The sequence below is a fragment of the Nannobrachium achirus genome, assembly GCF_963921795.1.
Source record: "Nannobrachium achirus genome assembly, chromosome: 2".
NCBI classification, from domain to species: Eukaryota; Metazoa; Chordata; class Actinopteri; order Myctophiformes; family Myctophidae; genus Nannobrachium; species Nannobrachium achirus.
In genome coordinates, this window is record NC_137811.1 from 13,053,866 (window position 1) to 13,079,189 (window position 25,324).

A 25,324-nucleotide genomic window follows, 5' to 3' on the forward strand; every position below is an offset into this window, starting at 1 on the left:
GCACGCACGCACAGGCACAGTGTGTGTGCGTGCGTGTGCGTGTGCGTGTGTGTGTGTGTGTGTGTGTGTGTGTGTGTGTGTGTAAAATGACAGGGGGTGACAGTGAGTCTTTGTGTTATCCGTCCGTCTGTGAACCACTAATCTCTGGCACCGTTGGGCCGCTCACAGCTAAACTAACACACTCCTTTGATGCCAGAGCAGAAACTCGCCTCCCGATTTTTCAGATCGGCCTGTTATAGCGCCACCAGGAGGCTGCAAATCATGCCTCGAATCATGAAAGCAGTGTCTGGCAGCGGTGAAAATTTGCATGCACGTTCGTACTACAATGAACAAATGCAAATACCACCCCTTTAACATTGCCTTATTATAGAGCCACCTGGAGTCCGATTTTTGCAAAACTTCGTTTTTTAACTCAGATTTCGTCAGATTTTTCCTATTCCATCCTGATTGGTGAATTGCTGACCCACAATAACCTACCTGACCTGGTGGAGACCTGTGCTCCGAGGAGCACTAGTTTGCAGATCTATGCTGTTTAGAGGGATACATGATGAGTGGGCACCTAATATTGTGGGCACTTGGTAAATATGGCGAGCTTGAGAGTGGGCACCTGGTAAATCTGTGTACCAAAACAGAGTGGGAACCAAAACAGTGTGGGCACCTGATAAATGTGGTGGCATCAAAAATGAGTGGGCACTGTACTGTGCAAATGGGAAGTCTGGGCACCAAACATCGGGAATACTTTGTACAAGAAATTGGTCTGTGTCCACAGAAAGTATTTTTGTGAGCGTATGGGTATCCTCAGTGATGAGGTGAGTTTATTTGTACAGATAGTTGTAGCAGATCTGCAGTTTTCTGGGAGTTTGTAGTTTTTAGTTACGTGTATGTCTCAGCAGGATTGAGAAAGAACGTGCCCATGCATTCATCTTCAATTGACTTGCATGGCAAATAAAAGTTCAGAAAATTTGTTTATGCCTCATTGTAGTTGCACTCTTTTTTGGGTGCACTCACAACACAAACTGCAGTTAGCCTAATTAATGTCTGAAAAAAAGAAAGAAAGGAATGATGAATCTCAGCACAGTGGTGTAATGTTTTTTTATTTTTTTATTATTATTATTATTCCGGGAGGTGGTGTTTTAATGACACACAGCACACATGCCGATAATGTATGCAAATAATATTATTTGTACTTTTTTATGGGTGTATAAATAGTATTAGGGAACTTGTTTGTTTAGGAAATTACAAGTTTTTAGCTTTGAAAATCTTCTCAAAGAATGCATTAAATTATAGGAGATGAAACTAAAAGTTTGCTTTGAACGAGTATTACCCTCTTCTGGTGCGATGGTGGATGAAGCATTCTTCCGTGCAGATAGGATACTAGTAGCAGCCTTACTGAAGCCAACATGCTGTGTTACTCCACTTTTAGAGCCAAATTTATTTGGGTTCGGCTCTGTCCAAACTACAATATGACGTAGGGGTGTAACGATATAGTAACTGAATCGAAAAATAATTTAAAATTTTCAATGATCTACTATATCAATTATGCAAAAAGAAATATCGTACCGTTTGGCTCTGTATATCGTATCGTATCGTATCGTTTTAAAATGCAAATAATCGGTATTGAATCATTTCGCAATGCAAATAATTGATTGTATGAAAACTAAGTATGTGTGCCTTGTATTTAGCAATTTTAAGAGGGAAAATGAAAAAAGGGTCTAATTACTTTTCCATTCCATATAGCTACTCTTGGTCTATCGATAAATGTGTGTAATCTCTGTGTTCATGTCAAGGTGCAGGTTTGTCCATGTGTTGAAATATAATGTCCATGTATTTGCTAGAGAATCACAGTGTTCACTTATTTATATCCATAATAATAGATTTTTCCCTTAAAAAACCTGCTCTATTGACACGTATGAATCGGCCCTTAGCGTATGTGTCTATGCGAGTTGTGAGGTGCATTTGCACACTGGGTGCGGGTTTCCATTCCAAAACATCCCCATTCCGAACACCAGGTTAGCATTCACCAGCCGATGTGTAACCTTGCACTTGCACACTCACTTGTAAACCTGTTATGCAAAGTAGCCATTTGGGATTAAGATTTACTTGGCTCATGAATCGAGGGGGGGACACGTGTTCTAGTGTGGGTTCTAGCGTGCACGTCCGTAACGTACCTGGTAAATAAGCAGAAAGGCTTTCTTGGATCTCCTTTTAGTTGACCAGTGAACTGTACTGTCATGAAACTACCTTTTCCTATGCGAACTTCTAATAAAATCTTCAATCAATCAATCAAAACCGTACAGTGTGGCATTGTTTTTGTAACAAGGGCCCCTCCCGCAAATGGTGGGTGCCAATCATATAGCCAATATGAAAAATCTGAATGATACATGTTTATCACATGATGCTATCTGAGCTAGCTTCAATTTACTGTAGAACATAATTATATTCTCTCTCTCTCTCTCTCTCTCTCTCTCTCTCTCTCTCTCTCTCTCTCTCTCTCTCTCTTGATACCCCTTAGCTTTGTAGCATAAAACTATGTTTTTTTTTGTCCAGGATGTGGTCCATGGTGAGAGTGTCAGTGTTAGTCTTGCTCATACAGACTGTTACTGGAACCAGCCCAGGTAAACCGCCTCTATTGTCCTCATTAGGATAGATAAAATGCTTAACAATAATATTAATGGGTTTCATAGTTGTTTCCCAGTTAGTACAGCTGCTATATATATGACTTATTGTTATTACATAATATTAATGTGTATTTCATTATTCAGTATAAATGTTGTAGGCCCACAGTTCAAGTTTAATTAAAAAACTAGGACATCTTGCATGCATTACAGAAGATTTCTTTCTGGTTGCACATTTTTATTTGTAATGTTTTTCTTCTCACTTAGTTGATTATCAAGTGAGGCTGGTTGCCGGACCAAACTGCTGTTCTGGCAGAGTAGAGATCTACTATAATGACATCTGGGGGACAGTGTGTGACAATGGCTGGGATATGAAGGATGCTCAGGTTGTGTGCAAACAGCTAGACTGTGGATGGGCCATGGAAGCACCAGGGGTGGCACGCTATGGACAGGGTGTTGGGAGCATCTGGTTGAATGAAGTCAGATGTGCCGGTGGTGAATCAAGTCTCTCGCAGTGCAGACATGCAGGGATTGGAAAACACAACTGTGGTCACAGCGAAGATGCTGGTGTTCGTTGTTCCGGTAAATATGAATACTTATCATTATATTAACTGCAGTGTTTGTATATGTAACTGCTGTGTTTGTATATGTGTGTTGACATTTGTTAACACTAGGATGACACCCGTTGTGAATGATGCCTGTTTGGAACGCATGGCCCTCTGGTTATTCAGAACCTGTTTTCAAATGACTAGTGCAGCAATCTGGAAACCCATCAGCAAAAAAATAATAATAATAATAAGAAAAACAGCGCCCTCTGATAATAACAATAATAATGATAATATTAAAATACATAAAGCAACCAAGAGAAATTAAAACATAGAAAAAAACAGGCATATAGCAAATCGACACAGAGACCACAACTCTGGATTACAATCCCAGGTATAAAAAAGTGACTTAAGGATTTAAAACAGCAGGGGCCATTTTGATTTTCGGGACAATTTTGTTTTGTTTTAAGGAAAACCTCAGGTGATCGGGTCCTCTCAGACACTGCTGGCCAAAGTGGGGGATGATGTGACCTTTCCATGTCACATTGAGCCATCTGTCAACGTGGCCAACATGACAGTGGAGTGGACAAGACCTGACCTAAAGCCAGCATACGTGCTTGTCCGCCAAGAGGGACTTGAGATCACTGACCACCTGAACCCGTTATACAAAGGGAGGACATCCTTGTTTCCTGAGCAACTGCCTGATGGCATCATCTCATTAAAACTGCTCAGGGTGAAGCTCTCAGACGAGGGGAGGTTCAAGTGTTTTGTTCCGACCCTGGCCAGCTACAGTGAAATCCAGCTCCTTGTTGGTAAGATGTAGTGATCAAACATAGATGGAAAAGAACAGCTTTTATATAGTGTTTTTGTTTTCCAAGAAACACTTCTCAAATTTGACTCCAGAACTGTTGACAGTACCTTCCCTTGCCCAGTTATCAATTACACATCTAGCCTGATAGATAGTAGACAGGCAGACAAACAGACATCCAGACAGACAGACAGACGGACAAACAGACAAATTGTCGGACTGACCGACTGGCCAAACTATAGATGCATTTGATTGAAAACTTTATTAGTCATAAATGTGAACAGCATGTGGTAGAGTAAGACATTTAAGCTAAGGATAACACAAGAAAGTCCTGTCGACATGTTTCCATTGCAGTCCTAAAGATCGATTGATCGATCAATCGCGATCGATCAATCGCGATCGATCGATCGATCGATTGATTGATTGATTGATTGATTGACCGATTGATTGATAATCATAATAATTTGTTTTTGCAGGGGCTGTGTCTCAGCCAGAGATTTCTTTAGTGGGACCAGAATACAATGGTTTTTCTTTGACATGTGATTCTGGGTGCTGGTATCCAGAACCTGAGGTGTCTTGGCTGGACAGTGAGGGAATCCTCCTCCCCGCTGAACACTCGGTGACAGACAGACGGTCTCAACACTGTTACACTGTGAGGAGAACTGTGACGGTGAGGCAAGCAGGTCACGTGAACTGCAGAGTTCACCTACCTCACAACAGCCACACTGTTGAGACACACCATTACATTCCAGGTAATGAACAATTAAACTCACTCTATGGTGAAGTTAATCAATGGTGAATACATACACTAAAACTGTCTAACAACAGTATGACTAGTACTTTTGTGGCAAGGGCCGTAACATTGTTATAGTTATATGTTATCACAACGCTATAATGCATTATACCGGTAATCACTGTTATAATTAGGACTGTACCTGACTCATGATTTATCTGGTCGAATCAGATACCGGATTTCAATGTGAATAATTTGACAATTAGTTTTCTATATAGAAAATAGTTCTTATATGACCAAATAGGAGTCTACAATTGCAAGCGTTTCAGAGCTGATTTAGAGCAAATTACATAGTTAAGTACAACAGAGCCATATTCATATTTTATGAGGATTTAAAAGAAATGAATCCATTAAGATAACTATACATATGACGGTAGACTGCTTATTTTATTTGACGACAATCCATCACCTGCAGACTGTGTGTCAAGTCGTTACATCCAGTAGTTGCTGGAGCAAGACAAAATCAATAACAGTAAAGAGAAATGACCGAAAAGTTGTGTACCTGATTATTGCTCAGAAGGCCTACACTTTTTTTGCAATGCTACAGCTGTGCGGATGTCTTGGATGACCTCTACCCGCTCTACCTCCTGACACACTGGCAGTGGTGTAAAGTAACTAAATATAAACTACCCACAAAAAGTTAGAAAACGTGACTTCAGTGCATTTTTTAATTATTATTATTTTGTTCTTTTTCCACCACTGGACACCGGTTTCATAAAACCGATTCATGGCTAAACCAAGATAAATTCATCCAGGATTATATTACTGATAAATCCTGGGTTAATCTGCTATCTAGGTTCTGTGAAACAGGCCCCAGGTGGAGCCGTTTCTTTCTTATCAACACTTGTTTTGCCATTTTAACACACTACAAGGTGTGCCATGCATGCTGCATAAACAAACATCTCATCATGGTGTTTGTATTTCTTTTTTTTTCCTTTTTTTTTGCTTTTTCTACCTTTATTGATAGTACTAAACAAATGGAGAGAGAGAGACAGGGAGGGACCAAGCCCCCAGAACTAGAGGGTAGCCCGGGTCCAAAAAATGGGAGCAGAGCCGAAACGGAACAGGGTATTTGGACCGAACTGAAAGGCCCAGAGAAAAAAAATCTAATTTAGTAGCCCCGGCCCGAAATGGCACCGAGATTGATTGGATTGCGTGCTTCATGCAGGACAGTTACATTTTCTGCTCAGTCCCCAGCTGAACAATCACTGTGACAACCACAACAAACTCAGACCTGTCCAGTGTCACTGTCCAGTCCCCCCCCCCCCCCCGTCAGGTGAAAAGAAGCTGCATTGGACTCCTCATGCATAGAAGGAAGCATGAGGTCAGTCCGTTGCGCTCTTAAGGTGGGGGGGTTGTGAGTGTAGCGCCCATGGATTACATTAGACGTTACATTAAACAATTGACACTGGATGAAAAGAATGTGTTACCAAAAAACGTTGGATAAAAATGTGTTAATAAAAAATAAAGAAATTATAATACATTCAAAAGTATGCTCATAATTATAGACCAACAGTTGCATCATGACTGTCTTTCAGAGGGTGATATTCCTAAAGAGGGTGGACGAAAGGTTGCAGGAGCAATTGCAGGAATTGTTATCACAGTGATTATCATCATCTTGGTGGCATCAGCAGCAATATGGCGATATTTTAAACGGAAGCAAACGAGTAAGTACATTTACTTTTGAACTTTTACTCAAGTACATTTTGAATTCTGACTTTGACTTGTAACAGAGGGGGACTGCCCAATAGGTCGAACTCCCGATGGGTCGAACAGCGTCGGCAGGTTAGATAATCACCCGCGAGCGTCGGCAGGTTAGATAATCACCCGCGTCACAGTTACTGAGGTTAGGTTTAGGGTTAGGGTTTGGGTTAGAGTTTGTGGTCAATCCAAAGGGTGTTCTGAGTATTTCAGAGTATATTTTTTTAGTTTTGTACTTTTTCCAGCACTGGACACCGGTTTTATGAAACCGATTAATGGCTAAACCAAGATAAATTCATCCATGATTACTGATAAATCCTGGGTTAATCTGCTATCTAGGTTCTGTGAAACAGGCCCCAGGTGGAGCCGTTAATGCCTGTTTCTCTTCTCTTATCGACACTTGTTTTGTCATTTTAACACACTACACAGGTGTGCCATGCATGCTGCATAAACAAACATCTCTGTTTCACCGTGGTGTTTGTAGTTCGTGCTGATTCTTTTTTTTACATTGTTTTGGGGCCTTTTTCTGCCTTTAGTGATAGTAGTAGACAGACATGAAATGGGGGGAGAAAGACGGGGAGTGACAGACAGCAAAGGATTTCAGATTTTGGATTCAAATTACCTGCCTTTACATGTTGTCATTGCATGTTGTCTTCATTTATGTGATACAGTAGCCCAAATCATTCATCTATTAATCTACAATGATAACAATGTGAAGATTGAAAAAGGGTTACACAGATAACTGTGTGTAATATAGCCTACATATACATTATTTTAATGAAGTCTTGTACTATAAAAAACATGATTTATAAAATTAAATTAAATTAAGCAACACATTACCACACATACTGTAAGCAGTCAACAGGTTAAGAGCCCCTCAAATGCAGATCAAAACATAATTGTAATGTGTTTCAGAGATGAATTCTTCCAGTCATCCTGAGGTGTCTTTAGGTAAGTCCTCTGTTTTATTTTGCAGTCTTTAGGTCTTTAGGTCCACTGATTCAACTCTACAGGTTGTTCCAGGTAGTCTTATACACTGCATTCCCATAGTGAATGTCTCTTTGTGTAAAATCATGATATACTTAGATGTTGTAGACAAGCGTTATACTGCCTGCAATCAACTGCACTGCATCTGTCATTTTGTTGCTGTTAAATAAATGTTAAATGAACCAAAATAAAATGAAATAAAGCATGAATATTAATAGAATATGTATATATGTTCGCTCTGTCTCAGCAACAATTTAATCAAACATAATTGTCATAAAGTGTTACCACACATACTGTAAGCTCCAGGTTAAGATCACTCAAATGCAGATGCAAATGTGTTTCAGAGATGAATCCATTGATGAAGTCTTCCAGTCATCCTGAGGCATCTTCAGGTAGGTCCGCTGTTTTATTTTTATTGTAGTCTGTAGCCTCAGGTGTAACAGCCCTCAATTTAAACCGGCACATCTTTCCGTATCTCTGTCTGTCTGTCTATAACGCCTGACACTGTGGTTCCCCTGACACATCAGTGTGACATCACAGGTGACATCATGATGTCAGATACTCAGAGAAGCGATCTCCATATATGGGCATAAACAGGTGACATCACAGTTGTGTGGCTGGTTCAGACAGGGATCTCCATGTATGGGCATAAAAAGGATTGTATGTTGTAATGTCATGGGGACCTCTCTACCCCGTTTATGCCCATATATGGAGATCCCTGATGTCATCAAATTAAGCCCATATCGAACAGGACTTCATATGGGAAGGTCTCAAGGGGATGTTAGCGGCTGTTTTAGCAAAATCTGTCATAAAAGCTGGGGTTCAAGTGGTTTATAATCAGCGTCAGATTGTTCATATTTGTATTGCATGCGTCAAGTTGCAGTTACACAAGCACCACTGATAATTCATAGCCCTGACCACTGTGCTAGCGAGAGGCGGATCACGTTACCGCTGTGCATCGCCTCAAAAACGGTCGGTGGCCAAAGAAACAGCGATAAGTTTGTGCTGTATTTAGAAGCTCTGACCTGACAGTCGCCACTCGCCATTAGGGCGTGTTACTTGTGAATAATGTTTATAGGACACAGAGTGAATTCAGCTCAGTTTTTATTAGCCGGATTCCAGATTTCATTACCAGGCCAACCTGCCTGAGCCTGGTATAAACTTCCAGGCTGATCAGTGTGATTCAGCGTGGTACAACCGGACCAGGCTGAGGTACAAACACCAGCAGAACCTGTTCTTTACCATGCCGTACCATGCTGTGCCGTGCTCAAAAGCCTAGTGGCAGAGAAAGAAAAGACTGTCGGATACAGCAATACAAATATAAGAAATAATCAAATCAAAAGAAGTTTAAGGTGAGCGGTGGATGTGAGCAGTTCATTTTGTTAATCTATACTTTTGGATATTAATTTAAACCATTCTGTGCGCAGACAGAGCGTGTTCATTTGATTACAAGCAATCATAATTCCCCATGACATTGCTTATCATTGTAACTTGGAAATAAGATCGGCGTGCATGTCCATGATGTATGCTTTTATAAAATGTTATATTTTCACAGGGATTATTTATTATTGTGTTAGATATACATTTTGGAGTGGATACATGTGTCCATCGCCTGTGCGATGGACACGTCTACAATGGAACAAAGTGATGTAGGATGAATCCTACACCACCTCAGAACTTGACGTGAGATCTGATCCTGTCAAAGTCACAATGTGATAATAAATGCAGAGACTTGCCTACATTTTTGTGTACGCCAACATTTTTATCTGCACCATGTTGATAAATGAGGGCCAGGTCACATACTATACAGACAAAGTCGCTCATAGGAGATGGTGTGACCACCCACCGCTCAAAACAAAAACACAGAAACACCCTCAATAATGAAGAACAGTAGGCCTGTACAATACAGCCCATACCACCAAATATGTTTTTGGTGGTATAGGCACGCACGCACACACACACACGCACACACACGCACGCACGCACGCACGCACGCACACACACACACACACAAACACACGCAGGCACAGGCACACACCATAAACCATTTGACATTGTGAGTAAAATATTTGATGATGTATTACTAAATTAATGAGGATTAAAATAAATATTAATGAAAAACAAAAAGGGGTAGGCCTTTAATCTAGATTAGAGGGATATGAATCTGGTATATATTATTAACCTGAATTATTCATTAAAATCCCTTCTAGATAAAGTCTGGACAACCCAAAATACCGGTATATGAATTATGATGGAAAATCTGAACATTATAATACAGATGTATTTATGGAAAACACAAAGGTGTGTAATCTGGGTTGCTATTTTACGACACCAGCCTTATCCCTAAAATACCTGCGTTACCCCTTATATTATGCATAGGTGTGGTTTGGGCGTTACATTAATTAAACCCATCGGCATGCCAGGTGCCATTGAAAAGGCATAGACTACGCTTATGCCCAGTGCTATCGTACGCTCTCTCTCCCTCTCTGCCCATAGAAGAGGCAGTCCAACATTGATTACCTTGGAATAAAATACAATTTGATACACAGAATTATCACTCATACATTGAGAATTTAAATTAAGTTCTGGATTCATTCAACTGAATGGTCTGGTGTGGTTATAGCAAATGCAGATCAAACAACATTGTATTTGTCTTTGATAATCTTAACTATCAAATGCTGATACAAACACAACTTATTGGCACAAGGAATTAACAGTCACACTTTTATGGTTAAAGTAAAATTGTAATGACAATCACATTCACAATCACTTCATTCATAAGTGCCGGTGTTCGACTCATTTGCCTTTGATTGCCTTTGAATACAACCATATTTGATACACATAAGTATCACACAGACACCCACATATTACTGATTAGAGAATGTTATTGTAATCTGTAATCCTGTACAATGGATTAATCAAGGTTTGGAGCAAATGGCACTGGAACTGCGGAAATCAGAATCACAGAGATTTGTTGAGAATTAGGAGTCTGTTATGTGACTCTTGTATCGCTGCCTTGCTATAGTGTTAAGTGGCAGCGCCATCTGCCTTGTGCAGGTAGTGCATAGCACTACGGAATAGTGCGGTGCACAAGATAGGGCTCAAAGAGGTCTGCTTTAGCTCAAATACAGTATATGGTGGTTATTACTTTTATAATACAGTTTCTGATGTGAACCTTTCATAGGAGACTCAGCTGGTGGTGTGACATCAACACAGCAACAAGATGAACTCCGTGAAGAGGATGCTGTTGGTGTCTTGACCTTGCCTGAAGAAAAAGGTTAACTTTTTGTGTTCTTTGTACAATGACTGAGGTAACTAATGATGTTGGCTGGTGTGTGTGTGTGTGTGTGTGTGTGTGTGTGTGTGTGTGTGTGTGTGTGTGTGTGTGTGTGTGTGTGTGTGTGTGTGTGTGTGTGTGTGTGTGTGTGTGTGTGTGTGTGTGTGTGTGTGTGTGTGTGTGTGTGTGTGTGTGTAAACCTTCAAATGAACTCTTGCCTGTGCTGCATACAAAATGTGATGTTTGAAAGAGAAAAAGAGAGTGGTTGAGATTGGGGCTGCACAATATTGGAAAAATTGCATATTACAGAGCATTTTGACTGTCAGGCCAGCACATTCCCAGCAGGCGCTCACTGTGTCCCTTCAGTGCTCAAGCTCTGGAGCTCCCACAGGATAACACAGTTCTTATTTCTTACTTCCGTCACTCCTTGAGGGCAGACGTGCTCAGAGGGAACTAAGATGTTTTTTTTATGCTTCTTTTCTGCTTCTGTGCTTTTTTTCTGTCTTCTTTTTTCATTTTGTGACTCATTAAATCGGGCAGGCTTGGCATGTTTTGGGGGTCTTTGTTTTCTTCGTCTATATACTGTAGTAGTTTAGTCGTTTTTTTCCGTGTTGTTTTTCTGTTCGAACTGGCGGCTGTGGTTTGAGACAAAGGAAACCGAGGCCTAGCTCTAGATGCCACCTGTCTAGCCTTTCTAAAGCGTGTGGCCCTGGGGCTCGATGGCTCGATGCCCTGGTGATTTTTGTAGACACTATAGCCGGGTGCCGAAGGCATGGGAGACGTTTGTCGGGCTCGATGCCCGGGTGAACATGGACGCGCGATCTGGGAGAGATGTGGCATCCGTGCGGTGTTGCGGCTCGACGGAGGAGGTGTTTTTCATTGGCCAGAAGCGCTGTGCATGGAGGCTTGTAGCGTGAGTCATGACACAGGAGGTGCTGTATCGCGGCTGTTCAATGTTCAACATTCAATACTGCAGGGAGAAACTCTCGTTCAAGGGACAGTATCACGTGCCATCCAAAGACAATAGTCAGTTTAAGCTGCCCGCTTCTACAACCGCAACGCAAGGCGGGACTACGGCTGCTATGACGTAATCGCCATATCGGTCAAAATCGTTAAGCAAACAGCCGTCGGCGACGGGGGCCCACCCCTTTTACTGAACTCTTTGGTTCCCATGGTGACGCGTCTATGCAGCAGACGTGATCATTCTGGTTTACCGTTGTCATCTGTCGTAGCCGTCCAAAGCCACTATTCTTAAGTCACTATTATCCCTACTTGTGGATTGCTGAGAAGGGGATTCCTGTGTGTTTTTTTTTTGTTGCTGGGGGCACTTGTCACTTTTTGCACTGACCAATGGACACTTTTGTTTGGCTCTGCTCTTTTAAGTAGTATTTAAGTTTTATTGCATGTCTTTGACTTAATGGCGAGACACTTATGTATATCAGTATGAATGTATGTGTAGCACAAGAATAGCACTATTTGTCTACTTTGTCGAATGTTAATGATCTAATGTGATAATTCATTTAATTCACTTTTAGAGTAAAGTTATAGACAAATCCACAAAGTGGCAATCATAACTGTGGTATCAAACGGCACCGATTGGCACCGTGACTACAGGGCAGCACTCTGTGGATTTGGCTATACTGTATAGCCTTGTGCAATCTTCTGGATACCTTCTAGACTTATCCTGGATTGGTAGAAGAATAATTATAAATACAAACAATGCTGGAGATCATTTGCATAATCATCTAAGTATATATGTTTTCATGTGCAGACCCAATCTCAACCACTCTCCTTTTTCTCTTTCAAACATCACATTTTGTGATGCAGCACATTCAAGAGTTGATTCTAAATGTTCCCATATTACACAGTGTTTGTGCATGCATGCAAGCATGTGTACACACACACACACACACACACACACACACACACACACACACACACACACACACACACAGACACACACACACACACACACACACACACACACACACACACACACACACACACACACACACACACACACACGAAAATGTCAGAATGTGAAATCTCCATCACTATTATTACAGAGGCATCAAGAACCAATGAGAAGCAGAAAATGACACCAATACCACGAAAATGGTTCCCAATCAGTGAAAGATGGAGGCAACAGTTGGAGAAGCTTGCAAACCTTGATGACTGTAATGTTACAAAAGTTGGGAGCTTTGTGTTAGGGAAAGGTAAAGAATTCCACATAGCAACGGGAAGTGGTGGAACCGAAGTCTTCTTGGGCTTAAGAGAGGATGGCACTGAAGTTGCAGTTAAGAGAATGACTAAAAACAGCTATGAAGTGCTGAAGAATGAGGAACGCTTTTTACGTCTCCCAGAGCTTGATGACACTTCGATTGTACGATATGTTGACTATGTGGAGGATGAGAACTTTGGTTACCTTGGTCTTCAGTTATGTGAATACTCCCTGGAGGAATACATCAATGAGCACAGTCTTTCTGAACTGAAGAGGAAACAGCTTTCAAAGCAGGTTCTCAAGGGCTTAAAAGTTCTTCATTGTCAGAATCCTCAAATTCTCCACCGGGATATCAAGCCCCAGAATGTCTTGATTGGTAAGCAAAACAAAGCACTTTAAAAATAATTAACATATTATATATATATATATATATATATATATATACAGAATTATTCTGTTTTTTTTATTATTATTATTTAAACCCCTTTATTATATTGATCTACCCAATTTGCCTTACAGATATTCAAAACAGGGCAAGATTGGCAGATTTTGGAATAAGCAGACAATTGCCCAAAGGACACACAAGCTATCACACAAGCATTGCAGGAACATCATGCTGGAAGGCAAAGGAGGCTTTGGAAGAGTTATTAGCTATAAAAGCAAGCACTGATATCCAGGTACAGTAGTTTTTTTTTAACTGCATGACAACATTAATGATAACAAGATGGAAATGTTCTTAATCATTTTTTTGCTCATTCTTAAGGTGGCCGGGATGCTGATATATTACATCCTTTCTGGAGGATACCATCCTTTTGGCAAAGGCCCTAGATGTGAAACCAACATTTTGGACGGAAATTACAATCTGGATGAAGTTCAGGATGTGGTTGCTAAGGATCTCATTAAGTTGATGATCAATGAAGACCCAAAGAAAAGACCCTCTGTGGAAGAATGCTTGGCTCATCCCTTCTTTTGGTCCAATGAGAGGTACTACATATATAAGGTGCCATGTCATAGTTGTCATTATTCCGAGCGCCCATTATTCCGACCATACCTAACCGTAACCTTTACCCTAACCCTAACCTCAGTAAAACTATGCAAAACCCTAACCCTAAATCGAATTTATGGGTGGTCGGATTTATGATCAGTCCCCCTATGTAGACAGTCAAACTTTTCAAAGTCACATTTGTTATATGTTAACCTAATCCTAAATATAACTTTCTTTCTTTCTCTTTCTTTCTTTCTTTCTTTCTTTCTTTCTTTCTTTCTTTCTTTCTTTCTCTCTTTTTTTTCTTTCTTTCTTTCTTTCTTTCTTTCTTTCTTTCTTTCTTTCTAGGAAAGTAAAGTACTTGAGAAGGTTTGAAAACTTTTCAGATGATGATAAGGAACTTATTGGGGAATTAGACCAGTATGCTGAGCAGGGGCAGTTCATCACGTGGAAACACAAGGTGAGTTTATTGTCAACAGTGTGAAAAGGTATAAAACCATGATTGCGCTTCGGCCTTTAATTTTCTTTTTTCCTATGTTATTCCTTCTTTTATTTATTTCCCTTTTTCCCCATTTTCTAAATGCCCTTTTAATGCTTTTCTTTGTGTATGAAATGTTCATACGACACAATTGCCAAGGAAACTAAAGCATCATTTCATGCTCACTTTCATCTTTATGTTCCCAAGTCCATTTGATCTTTAATTTTTATGTTTTAACAGCTTCCAACTGAGTTGGTGCATAAGATGGATGAAGTTAAGCCCTACTCTGAGAACTCATTTGGACTGCTGCGTTTCATTCATGATCTCCATGAGCACTAGTGAGTTGAATTTAAGTTAAAAAACAACACAAAGAGAAGTCACTTGTTTATGTACGTGTGTGTGTGTGTGTGTGTGTGTGTGTGTGTGTGTGTGTGTGTGTGTGTGTGTGTGTGTGTGTGTGTGTGTGTGTGTGTGTGTGTGTGTGTGTGTGTGTGTGTGTGTGTGTGTGTGTGTGTGTGTGTGTGTGTGTGTGTGTGTGTGCGTGCGTGCGTGCGTGCGTGCGTGCGTGCGTGCGTGCGTGCGTGCGTGCGTGCGTGCGTGCGTGCGTGCGTGCGTGCGTGCGTGCGTGCGTGCGTGCGTGCGTGCGTGCGTGCGTGCGTGCGTGCGTGCGTGCGTGCGTGCGTGCGTGCGTGCGTGCGTGCGTGCGTGCGTGCGTGCGTGCGTGCGTGCGTGCGTGCGTGCGTGCGTGCGTGCGTGCGTGCGTGCGTGCGTGCGTGCGTGCGTGCGTGCGTGCGTGCGTGCGTGCGTGCGTGCGTGCGTGCGTGCGTGCGTGCGTGCGTTCACCATCAGACATGACTTGCCACTGCTTTCTATTTACAGTGCTGAAGATGCAGCTGATATCAACCTGATGGAGATGTTTCCTCGTCTGTTTGGATGTGTTTACACATTTGCCCTTGAACAAGACTGGAATTCAAGGCCCACCCTGAAGGAGATGTTTCAGAGAGAAGACGATGATGCCAGTGCTGTATGAACGTCCACAGACCCTTGAGGTCCACAATTGCATTGGAACCAATTTTATGCTAAAATTTGTGGTGGCCAGCAACAGGGTATTGGTTATAGAGCCTAGTTTATTACTGTATGTTGGATTAATCCAACAGGATAAAGTTAAAATGTAATATGGTAGGTTAGTAAACTGTCACAAGCCTATAGCACACATCAAAACAGTGAGTCGCATATTAGAATGAAATGCTTTCAGAACTAATTTATTATCCAGTCTCACAACTGCCAACGGTCATTTTGGAGGAGAAAAGACAAGCCTCTTACCTCGCTGCCTACAATTTAATTATTGATACATTTACACAGGTCAGGTAAGTTTCTTTTTTATTTTGTAATTCAATGAACACATGATGTTCTCCTCTGATGTTTCACAAGTTTGTGAGTAGGCCTACTAGAAATTGCCCTGGGGGTTTCACTTTTACTGTAACAATGGTGTTTCCTTATTTAGAGAGAAAAGGGAGAAAAGCCAGTGGCATTTGTTATATTCAAATCATTCGTTTTATATAATTGTCATTTCCATGTCATATTATAATTCTTCTTATTGACCCACCACAGGCCTTGTGGCACTTGAAAAACATGGTAACAATGTGTGGCAGCAAAGGTCTAACCACTGTCAAATCAGAGTAAAACACACAAAATAAAAATGTTAATATATAAAAATATAAAATATTTTTCAATTTTTTTTAACAAATTCATAATTCTGCAAAAATTGAAAGTATTGCAGACATATACATTGTAAATAAAAAATTACTAAAGGTTTCCATTGTAAATGCATTCACGCATGCGTGTGTGAGCACACGCACACTCACTCTCACACACACACACACACACACACACACACACACACACACACACACACACAATCATATTATCAATTTGTAGTTGTTGCACTATTGCTGTTAACAGGAGTCTCCAGCTCTTTATTAAACAGAAAATGCATTTTCAGGTTGGGATCAGGATACTGATTAAATAAGTGAAATTGAAAGTGATGAGCTGATAAATGGGTACTCTCTCCTGAGAGAGTACCTACTGTACCTGAAAATGTATTTTCGGTTTATTAAAGAGCTGGACTGAGAAACTGTTGGCTTAGAAACATGGGCTAATGATTGCTTTAAATCCCATCATGGTCATTCCATACGCCTGACTTAGTTGCCAGTGGCTCACCAAATATAGCTGATCTATACAAGCTCAAAACATGTGAGGTTGTAGATTTCGGTGTGAGGCACGATGCACAGCCAAGGAAAATCAGACTTTAACAAACCGCTCTGTATAGGGTGTGCCAAATGTAGTTCTAAGAGCGGCCATTTCTTGGGACAACACAGCCTTACACAGGGGTTCTGATTAGACTATAGCGTTAGTTCTATGCAATCAAACAATTGAAACACCTGTGTTTTGTCCCAAGAAATGGCCGCTAAGGACTACAATTACGTAGCCGCTGGCACACACTATAGCTCTGGAAAAAGCTAAATAAAGTGGCATGGCCTCAAAAAGCAAAGTGAATGTAATTAACCACAGATGGATGGAATTCACAAGTTAATTAAGCTATTGCAAATGGGAAATGTAAATAAAGTATCCCCCTCCTTTAAATATTGTATCATACACATTATTGTATTGTGAGTTATTTGTATCCCTACTACTATAAATGCACATTGAGAGGACATTGTGTTGAATGCTGGTCTCATGAATGCTTTTTGTTTTAACTAAATCATATTTTTTCTTCACATTATATGGATGAGATACGTAAATGTGTAAATACCAACACTTACACATAATATTGAAGATAAACAAGGGATCATCAATGGGGACCGGGTCATTATTGAGAAATAAACTCCAGGGTCTAATGTAGGCCTCTTTCTTTATTTCTAATATTTGAAGATTTGGCCAATGTTTGGCCAGTTTTTATAGTAAACTATAATTTGTTTATTTCTTCTGATGCAATAATGGTATAAAATAAAAATAAAAACATTAAAATCCATGCCCCATTTGCTGCAGTATAGCTTCAGCTTTGTCTAACAAGGAAATGAACGGAGGAGAGATTGACACAGAGAAATATGTTGTCCCGCCCGCCATTTCCAGCCCTCCATATCCGTTTCCGGCCACAAACCGGAAGCACTGTTTTTGGAGGACTTATTCAGGCTAATTAATCTAATAGCTTAGGAAACTCGAGTGTGGCGGCCTGGAACAACGGGAATAACTTGGGAAACTCGGGATATGGCAGTAAATGAGTTACAGTCCACATACCGGTATATGAAAAGAGGTGCACTCGCTAACCACCAAGTCGATGTGAGAGACATAACACCTCCAAACTCATACTCATACAGTGCCAAACGACTTTTAGAGCAACTTTCTCACTATGGACTTCCCTGCCAAGCGACTTTGGGCGACTTTTACTTAGAAAAAAAACAAAAAAAACATTTTTTTTTTTTAATATTTTTTTTTTTTTTTTTTTTTTTTTTTTTTAATTTTTTGGACCCCATTAAATCTAGTAAACATGATTTCAATCGCGATTTTGCATGTTCCACCCCCCATACAACCCCATCTTTCAAACATGGCAGCCATGTTTGTTTACATCTGAAGAAAACATAATGGCTATTTTCTCAAGAATGCCTGAACGGATTTCCAATCTGATTTTTTTGTTTGAAAGCTGTGAACAGCCTGCACAAACATGGTGCATGATCTGTGCATGGGCGTGCATGATCTGTGCACTATAAATTACATGGAGATTTTCTGGCAATAATGCCACTCGAGGGCATATTTAATTGGCAGTAACTAGTTCACCTATTTTTTACATAAAGCTGTGTGAAATACTTGCCATTAAAATAGTGGTTACAAATGTATTAATCCATTACCAGAGTCCCATGGTCAGAGTTCTGGTCAGTTTTAGATGAATATAAAGTAGTTCCGGTGATTTGGCAGGGGCTCATGACCGACTGCCGCTCAAAGAGACAGATACAGCGTTTGTCTACTGAGTACTGACCAATCTACTGACCAATCAGGTGTTTGCTCCAATTTCGTTGTTCTTAAACTTCTTTTTATGCAACAATGACAATAAAGCTCCTCCCAGCTCGGGTAGGAATAACATACTCGCCTCTCCCAAATGTCTCCGTACACAAACACTCAGGAAGAAACATTTGATCTAAGCTCCCCTTCAATTAATGACCGAGGGTCCGGAGTTCACAAATGGTGTGACTGGACTCTGAGCTGGCCATTTGGCATTTTGGCTGGTCGAACTGATCCTTCATCCTGGAGGACAAAGGCGAGCTGATAAGACATCAAACAAGGATGTTTGAGACCCTGGCCATAAAAGACAGATGCCCGGCTTGATTGCTGCTTGCACCCGGAACTGCCGACTGGCATTTGGGTGGACTCCCCTGTCACACGACTAAGACACAACTTTGAAATGATTTTCATTATTCACATGATGAACCAAACATATAAGAAGGACGGGAGGAGGTGAAGAGAGGAGCTGTCCACTGTATTGTGTGTAAATGAATGAAGTACCATTATGTTTAACTGATCAGACTGTACTAAACTACAGATATAAAAAGCTAGATAACTCATCTGCAGCTGCAGTTCATTTGGCGCGACTAACAGGACTGGCGTAAGTGCAGAACTGTGGAAGGCACTCTGCCCCCTGCAGTGGGAAAGAGGGAGTCCTGCATCTGATTGGCCTACCAAGCATCCCATTCTGTGACGCACAAGGAAGCGTCCTTCAGAATTCCGGAAGCTTGCCAATCCTCTTTTACCAACGCCCCAGAGCCAGAGGAGGCGTCTACCTTTATATGTCTATGGTACGAACTATATAACATGACCTGGTAGATGACAATACCATCTCTATTTCATGTCACATACAAGTTCATGTACAAATTCCATTTTTGAAAAAACAATTAAATGCCTCCAAAGAATCAGTAAATGTTAATATATGAACATTAAAGGAATCCATGTCTAAAATCTGGAGGCGTGAACGCGTGATCCTGACAATACGCTGAGCCCAAATGACACTTTTCTCGGAAAAGGGGGGTGTCCATCTCAGGGGGACAAAAGGGCCCAGCGTGTTCTCAGTCTTGTTTGCTCTTGGTGGAGGGGGTGACAAGCCGTTGACTCTCCATGCTGCAGCTCTGGCTCTTCCCATTCTTCAACTCACTATCAGCAGATAGAGGCAGACCACACCACAGCGCATTGGTCTCTCTCTCACACTCTGCAACACTTCTCTTGGAGTAGAGAAGTCTCTCCTCACTCTCCTGCTGCGAAAGACTAGAGGCATATGACAGGCCGTCATCTCCACGACTCACCGTGCCACCTTCCGTCTGCCCGCTCCAAAGCCGGCCAGTGACCCATGTTGCTGGTTGAGGTCTAGGGCTGATGGGGGTGCACTCCATACCATGATGCGAGACTCAAAAGACTGCCGTTTTAAACGTCCTAACCAGGTCGTATCATGTTTGTTTATGGCAACGACAGAATAACCTGCAGTATGAATGAGTGACCTTTTCCTCCTAGGCTGTACTACCCAAGAGCTGATCTGATACCTTGTGAGCTTGTACATCTGCTCCTTTTCTTCGTCATTTTGTATCAGTAGGGTTCAATCTCTGTTAATTCATTTCTTTCTCCACACGATATCCTATACCATTTAGTCCCTTTATTCACCAATATTACGCCTATACATGAAGTGGGCAATTAAATCAAATGTCTTTATTTTTATTCCATCTTTTATTTCTGTATTTATTTTATTTATCAGCCTAAGTCCCATCTGTGCTTAATGCAAATCAGATCAGACGATGCCTGTCCTAAAGAGGTGGTGCCATAGTTTTGTACTGTTTCTGTTTTGTACTGTATGTGTCTATGGAGTTAACATTAATCTAAGACCACCTGGTGTGGTTATAATGTGCACATTTGCCTTCCCATCTTTGGTTTCTTCCTGAAAGCTGAAAGCCTCTGAGTCAAAAGGCCTGATCAAAAAACACTGATTTAATTCATAAAATCATCCCCTATCCTTTTAGCATTCACCCAACACTGTGGGTGTGGCTAACTTCAGCTGGGTCACCACCCACCTGACAACCAGGCATACTTAATGAACTTTTGGGTGTGGCCAAATAACCCTAACCCATAATTTTAAGTTTTTAACTCTCTGTGGAATCTTCCTCCTAGTGTAATCATAATACCTGATCATCATGTTTTATGGTGGCAAAAAATCATGGCACCCCATCTTTAATCACTGAATTCACTTGGGTTCCAACCCAGTATCTTTATGAAATATTGTGTAGGCAGAACCTCTTATCTGCTGTTCAGCAGTTCAACCTCATTACCAGGCTGTTTTCACACCTCACAAGCAACATTAGTTACTGTAAAGCATAGGATCATATTTTTGAGCAGTGGTCACACCACTCCAACTTTATCCGTTCCTGGTTGGCTGGCTGGCTTTAATTTCCCTATCACTGAAATACAGCTGGTGACCAGTGGCAGCTGTAGCAAGCAGATCTCAACAAAACCAACTCAGTGCAGTGCCAGTGTAGTGTAGGCTACCTTTTATTATTGAATCCACCGTTTGTCAGCCTTCTGATTGGTCCCTGAGACTCCCTGACTGGCCAACCAGAAAAAATCATTCACTTTTTGCTATCGTGGGTGGAGTTTGTGCAGTGGAGAATGTTGCTTTAGGCTTTCAACAACGGTCCGTTCTGCGCGACACGGCGTGCGTGCAGTACGGCCGCGCGAGGTGATAGTGATTTCGCTCATTATAATGAATAAGCTTCAACAGACTAGTTCACATGGACCTTATCAATGTAACTAAGAGTTACGATTGGGTACATATATTTTAAATGGGCAGAATTACGAAAGCCAGCCTATTATGTGAGTAGAACTATAATCTGGTTGTCATTTTCCTACCCAAGATGCACTGCGCTTTCTCTTTCTATTTCTCCTCTCTCTCTGATCCAGAGGATTAAACTAATTAAAACATATATTTTCGGGGGAAAACTACTGTTTTGCTATGTAACTACTGTACTTTTTTCTTCCCTTTTTATTAATATCACGTAGATGTGGTTTTTTGGTACTTTATATAGCTGTAATGAGGCTATGAACAATCTTTTTTCCCCATCCACTTCCACTATAAAAGAATCTGCAATGGTGATTCTGTCCCACTGGGATTAAACAATTAAAACATATATTTTCGGGGGAAATCCCCTGTTTTGCAATGTAACTACTGTACCTTTGTCTTCCCTTTTTATTAATATCACCTAGATGTTTTTCCTTTGGTACTTTAAATTGCAATAATGAGGCAATGAAAATACCCTCTCCCCCCATTCACTGCCACTATAAAAACAATCTGCCCAGGGTCATCTGTACCACCATAGTAACAGGGCAGAATGGGGCGGGATTTGCAAATGAGAGAATTGTATTCATTCATTTGAAAATATATATTTATAATAATCACAAAGAACATATATACCGGTAATTGACACCCGTAAAACATCTTAAAATAATGGTGGGGTAGTGTACTACTGGCCATTTATTTTACTTTATACTTTTTTATTTTAAATCAAAGGACAAGGCATCTACTGTCAAGTGAAAGTGCCACTAGTATGGCTGTTATGAAACGTTACAATACACAAGATGAAGTTGAAGATGAGAAGATGAGGGTTTAGGGGGCTGGGGAGGAAGGGAGGGAGATCTTAGGATTCCATTCTTACTTATTAGTGCACATCATGACACCACTGGCTTTGAAGTTGTGCCAGGGCCTCCTCTATGGTCTGCAAGTACAATCAATGGTGTGTGCGTGCGTGCGTGCGGGCATGTGTTTGCATGCACTATATCGTCACTGTCAGGCAGAAACCTTGTATCTCCAAGTTTCAAAAGTGTGTCCTTTTGTAAATTAAAGCCCTTACATACAAGAGTGTTGCACAAAAGTAATGAAAATAGCAGATCTACAAGCGCACAACGCCTTGCGATGCGAGGTGTTGTGCGCTTGTAGATCAGCTACTTGTTTTTAAAAAATAAAATAAAAAAAGGAACGGTTTTGGACATACAAGGTTTCCACCCGACAACAACAAACTGTAACCCCACCCCTCAAAATAATAATCAGACCTGCATGCTTCCCAGACAGCACAGAAGAGTTGTGCTGAAAACTATAGACTGGCTAAGGATACGGTAAGGATTGACGCTTATAACTTACTGAGCAGAGTCCATTCTCTCTCAAGTTGTTAAACTTAAATAGTTTGGTTTAGTCATGTACTGTACTGCAACTGCTGTGAAGTAGTTTAACCATATTCCAAGGTCAGTGATAAGTTGGACAGAGCAAACAAGGCCTTGATACACTCAACACATTCTCACAAAGTTGGCACACTGTATGCCAACTACTGTGTGAGTGTTATCTTTTGCTGATCTGGGGATCATGAAATGTATTAATTTAATAGAAAAATGTAATATTTCTGAAATGGAATTGGTCGATTGGATATTGTCTATATTGACATCTAGAGAAACAACAATACAAAAGAAATACATGTGAAAATATGCAGTTAAAACCGTATATCCAAAGAGCATTGTACATCCATTCACATTCACTTGGCAGCAGAGACAACCATGCAAGGTACATACAGTATTAACAAAATAACTAAAACAAAAGTTAACTGAAATAATAAAATTGGGGACACACTGATGACTTAACTAATGGCCTTACTTTTAGTTCTGTCAGATAACTCACGATTAGAATGAACAATATAGAATGAACCAATACAGAATTAATGAACCAAAATATTTTATTATTGTAACATTTATTATTGTAACATGTGAATGCAAGTGTATATGTAATATTTAATCTTGGCGTTCAGGCTCTGCTACACTATTTCTCCCTGCTCAGCACAATTAGAAAACCATCATTAACCATTAAGAGCAGGGATATATATATATATATATATATATATATATATATATATATATAGCCCACTGGTGGTGCTGGGGTGGCGGTGGGAGCAAACAAAGCCTCACAACCAGAGGCATGCTCAGAGCAACGCAGGATGAGCACATGCAGGCTCAGGTGACCTTAAATACCCACCTAATTGGTCAGCTGATTGTCACATCAGTGAATGCAAGCTATGTATCATTTATGTCAATATTTCACACATAAGACTAATATTTTGGGTGGGTATATTAGCTGCAGCAGTTTTTAGCAGATTTTCATTGTAAGAAATCTTCAAAAATAAAAAGAATAGCTACAAGCTCACAACATGTTGCGATGTGATGTGTTGTGAACTATTTTTCAGACCTTTTTGAATCTCACCCCTTTCTACGCTAACCTGACTTTCGCCAGATGGTTTGCAGCATTGCGTATGCCTGCATAACGCTCTGCTTTACCATCTGGGCTCGGTCCAGCACAACCGATGTAAGGGGCGGGCCATTTTTTCAAATTCTAAAGCAGGTGATTGGATATGGCCGTGCCAACTCCAACCACTCATATTGGCCTGTCTGCATGACGTTGCACCCAGAATCCGCCTCCTGGGTTTCCACGTGGTCTGCAATCAGACTCTATTGGCTCAGAGCCGCTCAGAGCCCGCCCATAGCTGCCGCTGATTGGTCCGGCCCGGGACTTTACGAGTGTTATCAACTGTGCTGGAGCGAGCCCAGATGGTAAAGCAATGCATAAGCAATGCTGCCACCATCTGGCGAAAGTCAGGTTATTTCTACGCCCTATTTCAGTAAGTAATAAGTCAAACGAATACAGGCCTATAAACTAGTCGTAGCATTTGGACACACAGTTAAAACCATCCTGATCCTCATAGAGGAGCTTGAATCTATAAACCAATGGTTTTCAAAGTGGGGTCAGAGGGGGTTCAAGGGGGTCCTTGACATAAAAATATTTGAGAAGCAGTGGTATAAACAATGTAAAGGCCAAATCTCTGGAGAGCAAGACCAGCATGAAATGGAAGCAGGGGTTAGGGTTAGATGTCAGGTTACAGTCAAGCTGTGCTACAGTATGTTCTCAACGGCTAGGGGATCTCGGGGGACTTAAGGTCTTTGCACACTGCCGCCCGTTTCGCGCACCACTCGGTCCCTTGCTCTCTCTATCTCTCTCTCTCTCCTTGCCCTGAAAAACGCATTTCGCAACGAAAAACGCAGCAGTGTGCAAAGACCTTCACGGTTCCCACTAGCCTGTTGGTGTTTTTTCTTTTCATTTTTTTTCTCTCTTTTTCATTATCCCAAGATTTTTGTAACCCATGATTTTGACCCGGTGTCAATTGTAATCCTGGGTGCTACACCTGCCAACCTGGGGAGAGCACGGACTGACCTCATATTAGCCCCATATAGAACCTCACCCGTCGCTGCATACTGTTGTGCTCCGAGACGAGGTCCTATAAAGATGTCTCCGTGCAGCGGTGGAACGCCTCCAACGGCTAGGTAGAAAACACTTTTCTCGAAATTGTATCCACAAAGTAAAGGTAGTTCCGAGCTCCCAGACTGTGATAACCTAACCAGGGTCCATAAAACATGAACCAGGGCACGAAACAACCCCTTAAAATCGCTAGTTTTAGCCGGTCTAATGTTCACAAGCCTGGAAGTTGCAGCCGGAATGGCTGCATTAGCGCCTCCTCTGGTCGAATGTTGCATACTGTGACAGTATGCAGCGACGGTTGAGGGTCTATATGGGGCTAGGTTCGACCAGAGGAGGCGCTAATGCTGCCATTCCGGCTGCAACTTCCAGGCTTGTAAACATTAGACCGGCTGACAAAACTAGCGATTTAAGCGGTTGTTTCGTGCCCTGGTTCATGTTTTATGGACCCTGGTTAGGTTATCACAGTCTGAGAGCTCGGAACTACCTTTACTTTGTGGATACAATTCCGGGAAAAGTGTTTTCTACCTAGCCGTTGGAGG

General features: G+C 41.2%; 1 protein-coding gene across 1 annotated transcript in view; it reads left to right on the plus strand.

Moving 5' to 3' along the window:
• Positions 1 to 16,364, plus strand: part of LOC308301306 (uncharacterized protein) — a 41,882-nt gene extending 25,518 nt beyond the window's left edge. The window contains exons 2-15 of the mRNA XM_080745244.1: positions 2,548 to 2,615; positions 2,883 to 3,197; positions 3,631 to 3,972; positions 4,445 to 4,720; positions 6,300 to 6,428; positions 7,378 to 7,413; positions 7,794 to 7,841; positions 10,634 to 10,726; positions 12,793 to 13,323; positions 13,467 to 13,624; positions 13,711 to 13,931; positions 14,281 to 14,392; positions 14,651 to 14,748; positions 15,290 to 16,364. Coding sequence (XP_080601370.1) covers positions 2,548 to 2,615; positions 2,883 to 3,197; positions 3,631 to 3,972; positions 4,445 to 4,720; positions 6,300 to 6,428; positions 7,378 to 7,413; positions 7,794 to 7,841; positions 10,634 to 10,726; positions 12,793 to 13,323; positions 13,467 to 13,624; positions 13,711 to 13,931; positions 14,281 to 14,392; positions 14,651 to 14,748; positions 15,290 to 15,440 — 2,578 coding nt within the window. The 3' untranslated portion in view covers positions 15,441 to 16,364. The remainder of the gene's footprint in view (positions 1 to 2,547; positions 2,616 to 2,882; positions 3,198 to 3,630; positions 3,973 to 4,444; positions 4,721 to 6,299; positions 6,429 to 7,377; positions 7,414 to 7,793; positions 7,842 to 10,633; positions 10,727 to 12,792; positions 13,324 to 13,466; positions 13,625 to 13,710; positions 13,932 to 14,280; positions 14,393 to 14,650; positions 14,749 to 15,289) is intronic.
• Positions 16,365 to 25,324: the final 8,960 nt, after the last annotated feature.